The 8,008-nt window shown below is 35.7% G+C and overlaps 1 protein-coding gene across 1 annotated transcript; it reads right to left on the minus strand.

Annotated features, from left to right (window-relative positions):
* Positions 1-451: 451 nt before the first annotated feature.
* LOC131628465 (uncharacterized) lies at positions 452-1,698 on the minus strand. The gene is made up of 2 exons (XM_058899305.1): positions 1,042-1,698; positions 452-715 (listed from the first exon to the last, which is right to left on the minus strand). The coding sequence occupies exons 1-2, from the start codon at positions 1,696-1,698 to the stop codon at positions 452-454; spliced, it is 921 nt and encodes a 306-aa protein (XP_058755288.1).
* Between the last annotated feature and the right edge of the window lie 6,310 nt (positions 1,699-8,008).

Genomic DNA, 8,008 nt, shown 5'->3' on the forward strand with positions numbered 1-8,008 from the left:
CTTGGCCCCATTGCAGACCTGACCAGAGTTGAGGGCATACTCCTTTAAGAGGTTAGAAATTGACATAAGAGACTTACTATTACCCCTGCAAAAAAACATAATATCATCTGCAAATAAAGTGTGAGAGGGAACAATACAAGTTCTATTGGCTTGAATGAGGTTGATCAGATTATTTGTAACTAAGTCAGTGATGCCTCTGCTGAGCACATCTTCAGCCAGGCAAAAGAGGAGGGGTGAGAGGGGATCTCCTTGTCTCACCCCATTGGAGCACTTGAAGTAACCAACCATATTGTCATTAACTCATATGGAAAGAGTAGCTGAGTTTAGGATTGTGTGAATCCATTTGCAAAAAATGCTGTTAAAACCAAAACAGTCCAAAGTTTCCAAAATGAAATTCCATTTTAGAGAGTCAAAAGCCTTGGCAATGTCAATTTTTAAAGCTACATTGCCACTATAACTCTTGTTGCCCAAAATTGATGGCCTCAAAAGTGAGACAAATGCCATCTTTAATACTTCTACCTGTTATAAAATCCTTCTGCTCAGGAGAAATAATAGAAGGAAGAATACTTGCCAACATGTCAGCCAAAATCTTTGTGATTACTTTGAATTTAAAGTTTTCCATGGCAATAGGTCTGAAAAGATCAATGTTGTTAGCTTCCTTAGTTTTAGGGATCAAAACCACAATGTTAGCATTATAGTTAGGTGATATCCAGCCCTGCAAGAAAAATTGGTTAACAGCATTTATCACATCATTCTTTATACTCCCTCCGGTCTCAAATATAAGCAAATTTGAAAAAAAGCTCACCCTTTAAGGAGAATGTCTCAATGCATTTAATTTTTACTCTCTTTCTAATTCTGTCCCTATTTTTTGCTTTGGAAATTGTTGCAAACATTTAAAATGTAAAAAATTGTAGGGGTATATTTGGAATAGTGACATTGAATGTAATAAATATTGATTTTTTTTGCTTATATTTAAGACCATAGAATTTTTTTTTGTTGCTTATATTTGAGACCGGAGGGAGTAATATCCCAGTAGTGAACATAGAAGATAGCTCCAAATCCATCAGGACCAGGAGCAGAATCTATATTGAGGTTAAGGATAGCATCATGAATCTCACTAGCATTGGGTATTCTGATTAGCATAGTATTAGTTTGGTCATTGACAAGTTTAAAGATAACTCTTCTAATTAAACCAATATCTTGTCTCTGGAAATTAGATTTAAACAGATTGGTGAAGTGATTTTCTATGTGCCTATCTAGCTTAACTTGATCAGTCTCAATTTTACCCTCTATGAGCAGAGAAGTTATGAGTTTGGTTTTTCTCTTGATTTTAGCATAAGTGTGAAAGTACTTAGTGTTCCTATCCCCATGTAATTGCCAATTAAGTCTGGACTTCTCCTTCCATAGTTCCTCTTCCATGTTAAGAGCAATGTCCAAATCATTTTGAGCTTTGATTTCCTTTTCATGGAGTATGTCATTATAGCCGTAATCCTCAACCTCTTTTTGGACAGCTTTCAGATTTCCTCCAGCCAAGATAGTTTTATTTTGAACATTACCAAACTTATTTTTATTCCAAACTTTCAGTTTATTCTTTAGGTTCTTAAGTTTCTGGTCTAGGATAAACATATGGCAACCATGAAAATTTTCAGTCCAAGCTTCTCTAATTAACCTATCACAGTCCTCATCTAAAGTCCACATTTTATGAAATTTGAACTGACTCTTAAAGCTCACATTATCCAATTTGATAGAAAACAAGATTGGTTAGTGATCATAATTAGTCTTATGCAGAGTATTACAAACAACAGAGTGACAGTTATCAATCAAAGGGAAATTGCAAATAGCACGATCAAGCATTTTCTCAGTTTTATTCTTACCTTTCCTACCATTGCAACAACTAATAAATAAATGATTGTGATAATTTAGAAAAATAAACTAAGACCAATTCCTTGTCTCAAAGTCTCCTTTATCTAACACCTTTTATCTAACACCGAATTCTAATCTCTTAGGTAAACGAGTATCATAAAAAATATGAATGACCACTACATTTTTTTTAATCACATGTCAATAATTCGACATCTCTAAAACAATTATAAGTGAATCGTTATTCTAGAAATAGTAGTGAATTACTCATTAAAATTGATTCAATGACGATCAAGTAAAGAAAAGCATCACATATAATATTAATAAAATAATCATATATATATATATATATATATATATATATATATATATATATATATATATATATATATATATATATATATATATATATATATATATATATATATATATATATATATATATATATATATATATATATATATATATATATATATATATATATATATATATATATATATATATATATATATATATATCAGTGGTATAAATTAGAACTCACAAATTATATAGCTCGAATAACTAGCTAAAATGAAATTCATCTTCCATCCCAAACAACAAAGAGGTTTAGCTATTTGTAATGATTTAACAAAAACAAAAAAAAAACAAATAAAAATTTATCCATAAGAATACATCAGAGATGACCAACACTAATTAAACCATTAATTTCTTTTGTTAGTGTAGCGGGGAAAATCTGATGTCGAAGCCATGGGATTGACTCGAATCAATATTCCGTTTTGAAATCGCCACCGCGCTTTATTTTTTCAAAGGAAAAGGGAAAAGAACGAAAAACCCAAAGTTTTGTTTTTTAAAACAAGAAAGAGATCTCAGGTACGGGTGTTGATTATATGAGGGGAAGGTTTAAAGCACCCCTCATATCCGTGGTACTCCACGGGAACCTTTTTGAAAATCTGTGTGTGTGTGCTAAAAAAGGGTTTGTTTTATTTTTAAAATAAGCTCGGAAAAGCGTTAAGCCTTGGGCCTACATACCTCCTCGGTGCAATGGAGAAGTCAGAGCTAATGTAGTTCCGCTTTTGGGAAAAACGTTTTAAAACGAATAAACACTTTGTTGTCGTTAGAGAGAAATACTCAGCCATTGATCTTGAGCATGAGAACAAACAAGTTCTTTGCATCGCAAATGAAAGAAGGGCGCCAACTCGGATAAAATCAACGAGTATGCCACTAGCTCTCTCACGCGGAAAAGATCTCGTTATTATCAATCAATTTCAAAATCGTGGGGTATAACCACTCGTTTCGACAATTAACGGTGTCTAAACTTTTGAAGAAAAGCCACTAAGGGCGAAAGATATTTTTTAAAGAAAGAGGTTTTGAAAAGGTTTGCAAACATAAGAATATTTTGGAAAAAGGGAGAAGATTTTGAAAATTTAAGAATGGGAGGAGATGAAGAGGCTAACCTAATGCATAAAATAAAAGCTAAGGAAAGAAACGGCCTAACCAAATAAGAAGTCAACACTTGACATTAAGAGCCAAGGTAGTTTTCCCATCCTTTGGATTTATCAATACCAACACATTAACACTTGGGGATCCAGATGAACTTATTGTCTTAGCACCATTTTTCATTAAGCACATTAAGATTCTGACAAAAATTGGGCAGAGTAACGGCTGTTTTTGGGTAAAATCCTTATCTCAATGCCTTGGAATTAACCATCAAGGGCTTTCAAGGAAATACCTGCACACATAAACATACAACAGAACAATGCCAGACAGACAGAACAATCACATGATAGTAATAGAATGAGTCCAAAGGTACTAGGTCCATAAGTCCGAATCTCCAAATTGCTAGGGATAGTAACTGATAGTCCAAAGAGAGCCTTATGTATTTTTTAGATTTTTGATTATTTATTAGTGTTTTAGCGAAAAAATAAAGTATGGCCCAAGTGGACAAAGAGAAAATGACAGAAAGTAAATATGATGAAATGATAAAGTAAAGCGATAAAGCGAGAAATATAAAGAGCGGTAATATAAAGAGCGGTAATATAAAGAGCGGTATAGTAAAGGTGCGGAAATTAAAGTTAGTTGTTAAATGTTAAAGATAACCATCTTGAAACTTGTCAAGTATGTTATCAAAGTTAGTAGGAGATCGATGGTGAGTGAATGATGTACTCGGATTTAAATTCAATGGGGTTTATCAGAAGCTTGATAAAATCATAGCGACTACACGATAAAAACCTCCACAAGTCTTAAATCAACCGCATACAATTCTCTTCCATATTTGATCTTTTTTATTCGGGACACGAAATATTGCGCTATGTTAAGCAGATCGCCAAGTGATTTATATAGAAATCACCCTACAACGAGGCCGGTCAAAACTTTATGTGCTAATGCATGCGAGAAGAACGATATGTAGATCGTTTTCCGAAAGCAATACCGCACGAAAAGAAAAATGGTGAGTGATCTAGTCTTCACCAAGAATCCATAAGAATTCTCAAGGCATTAAGACTTTCATCGACCAGAATAAAAAGAAATAAAAGATGGAACCACATTAAAGGCTCCTTTCATCCATAATTTCAATCACATAATTTTGCGGATTTGGATTCTCATCCTATCGACGCCCTAAATCCATTGAAATTGGAGAGAAATTAGGCCTCTAACTTGTGATTCAAAGAAAATATCAAAAGAATGGAGTAGAAGATGAGTTAGAACCAAAAACAAGTCAAAAACTACAAAAATCAGCATTCTGCCCAGTGTAAATCGATTTGCACAGAGTGTAAATCGATTTGCATAACTCTGTTTTCAAAATCTGCGCAGTTTTCAGTTATGTAAATCGATTTGCACAAGATGTAAATCGATTTGCACAACACAGTTTTCAAAAAAACAGCAAATAAAGAGAAGAAACTTTGTTTAAACATAAAACCAAACACCTTATGCTCTTGGATCAATTTGTGCACGAAAATGTATAAATTAAGCAAGCAAATCTCATCAATGTAGCACCAAAGGTGCATCAAGCATAAACAACAATGGATCACATCTTGAATCATGGAATGGATCTAGAATTTTACCAAATCTTCACAAACTTTGAGTCTTCTTCAAGAACACACAACCACAAGCCTTGATCTCTCACAATTGATGAAGAAACTAGTGTTTATGTTGAGGTTTAGCTCTAAATTAGTGAGGTTCAAGATGTGACTCACTAATTTGTGTGGAAGAGAAAGAGCTTTGAGTGATGGGTTTGGAAGAGGTGAGGAGAGAATTTGCAATAAGTTTCTTGGCTATCAAAGCTTGAAAAATGAAGAGGGGAGTGCCTCAATTTATAGCACTTAGGCTTGGGAAATTTTGTGGCTTGGAGTTAGGATTGGAAAATAGAATTAGGCTTGGAAAAGTGATTTGGAGCCAAAAATGAAATCCAATGATCTTGATGCAATCACATGAGGGTACATGATTAGATGATGTAGGAAATCAAATGTAAGAACCAAGTCATGCTTCCCATGCTTGCAAATGATGTCAACACTTCAAAAAGCTGAAATTTGCCTTCATTTTTCCAAATTCGTGCTGGTGCAATCGATTTGCACATTATGCAAATCTATTTACATGGCTGAAAAAAGGCAAAATCTGGGGCAAAAACAGTTATGCAAATCGATTGCTGTCTTATGCAAATCGATTTGCACTGATGGCAGAAGCAAATCTGGTGCAGAAACAGTTGTGTAAATCGATTTACACCTTATGCAAATCGATTTGCACAGTGAAAATGTTGAAAAATGCTCCTTTGATGGGTATTTTGACTTGGTACCTACAAAACACAAACATACAAGAGCACAAGGCAATATTTTTGGTATTTTGGTTAGTAAAGGAATATATACAAACTAAAACATGGGTGCTCGATGATTCCTTTGCAGATGAATTGAGCACAACATTGCAAGTAGAGATCTAGGTTAAAACTTCTTGATTGATGATTGGTATGCAAATGATGCGTGATCTTAGGGTCAAAAATTGGGGTATGACAGATGCCCCTATTTAAGTTTCTTCGATTTGGAGATACGATGATTGGAAATCTTTTTTTTGACAAAAATCGAAGAGACTTAAATATATAAAACACAATTTTTGATCCTAAGATGCAATGCAATGTTAATGAATGCATGTAATGATAATAGAGCATGACAACACTGGGGAGTAACTGGTGATCCACTGGGGAAAACAAATGTCTTGCTATAACTCCGTTGGGGAAACAAATGTCTTAGAAACTCCATTGGGGAAAGCAAGACTCTGTTGGAGAGACGGAACTTTGGTGGAGAAAGAAACTTCTCTGGGGAAAACACTTCGCGTCAGAGAGGTTATAGCATCCTCTTTCACTGGGGATGAGAAAAGGGGATCATCCTCTTTCACTGGGGATGAGAAAGTATGCATCCTGAATCAGAATGCTAATCACACCATCGTACCACTGATGATATGAAGAGATGTACCGCCGTACCACTGACGATAACACGTACCAACGTTCTACTGAAGGTGTGAAGAGAGATATACCATCGTACCACTGATGATATAAAAGGAGATAATTCATCGACGTACCACTGACGATGAAAGAGATGAACCGCCGTATCACTGACGATAACACATACCAACGTTCCACTGAAGGTGTGAAGAGATATATACCACCGTACCACTGATGATATGAAGAGATGTAATTCATCGACGTACCACTGACGATGAAAGAGATGTACCGCCGTACCACTGACGATAACACATACCAACGTTCCACTGAAGGCATGAAGAAATATACCACCGTACCACTGATGATATAAAAAGAGATGATTCATCGACGTACCACTGACGATGAAAGAGATGTACCGCCGTACCACTGACGATAACACATACCAACGTTCCAGTGAAGGCATGAAGAAATATACCACCGTACCACTGATGATATAAAAAGAGATGATTCATCGACGTACCACTGACGATGAAAGAGATGTACCGCCGTACCACTGACGATAACACATACCAACGTTCCACTGGAGGCATGAAGAAATATACCACCGTACCACTGATGATATAAAAAGAGATGATTCATCGACGTACCACTGACGATGAAAGAGATGTACCGCCGTACCACTGACGATAACACATACCAACGTTCCACTGAAGGCATGAAGAAATATACCACCGTACCACTGATGATATAAAAAGAGATGATTCATCGACGTACCACTGACGATGAAAGAGATGTACCTCCGTACCACTGACGATAACACATACCAACGTTCCACTGAAGGCATGAAGAGATATATACCACCGTACCACTGATGATATAAAAGGAAATAATTCATCGACGTACCATTGACGATGAAAGAGATGGTGTTCAAAGATGACATAATCAAGCATGTCCCAAACTGAACATCATAGCAGAAACTGCTATCAATCTTTTGATGGCTAGGGAATATTGAAGTTGAGAGAACGCAGTAACCGAGTTCTAAACCATATTCGAACCAGGCCGAAGGTGCATTGAGTGGAATACATTCTTCTGCATATGAATACATCAACATATTCATTCCTTGTAATGCACTCATGAATCAAAGTAAAAATTCTTTTATAATTTTCAAAAGGATTTTGTTGAAATCAATTTTCTCTTTGTTTCAAAAATTACTATCAACAATAAATGACATTTTGAGAGATATGAAAGAACTAAGATTGCCAAATGAAAGGTAAAGGCTCAAACTTTCTTAATAGAATGGTAGCCTGCAAAAGGCAAGACCCCATAGATTATTACAAAGTTTGGAAAGTGGTAATTTTGTGGAAAAGGTACATTGAAATGTAATGACCCCATCCTCTCTCTCAACTGGGAATTCCTGAGCCAAGGCTTCCGTTGAAAAGTGTTGAACTTCTTTATGATAAACAGATGACTGCTGATGATCAAGTCTTGTCTGATGTAGTTACTTGCCATAAATCCCTAACTTTTGCCTGGACCGCTGTCGCTACCGCGAAAATTAACAGAGTCGCTACTAACATATTTATCCTGAAAAGGAAGGGAATGCCAGCAAACCACAAAACAAAACAACGGTCTCACGACCAGAGAAGAGGGTAAGGGAGTCGGTTACGCGAGGGGAAGGTGTTAGCACCCCACGCGCCCATCGTACTCGATGGTATCCACGCTTGT

Source organism: Vicia villosa, unplaced genomic scaffold, assembly GCF_029867415.1.
Source record: "Vicia villosa cultivar HV-30 ecotype Madison, WI unplaced genomic scaffold, Vvil1.0 ctg.000455F_1_1, whole genome shotgun sequence".
NCBI classification, from domain to species: domain Eukaryota; kingdom Viridiplantae; phylum Streptophyta; class Magnoliopsida; order Fabales; family Fabaceae; genus Vicia; species Vicia villosa.

Bases quoted from the DNA above. Each gene is read 5' to 3' on its own strand.
- LOC131628465 (XM_058899305.1), bottom strand. From the start codon at position 1,698: ATGTGGACTTTAGATGAGGACTGTGATAGGTTAATTAGAGAAGCTTGG. The intron at 716-1,041 runs GTTCACTACTGG...TTTTTCTTGCAG, and splicing joins GATTTGGAGCTATCTTCTAT to GGCTGGATATCACCTAACTA.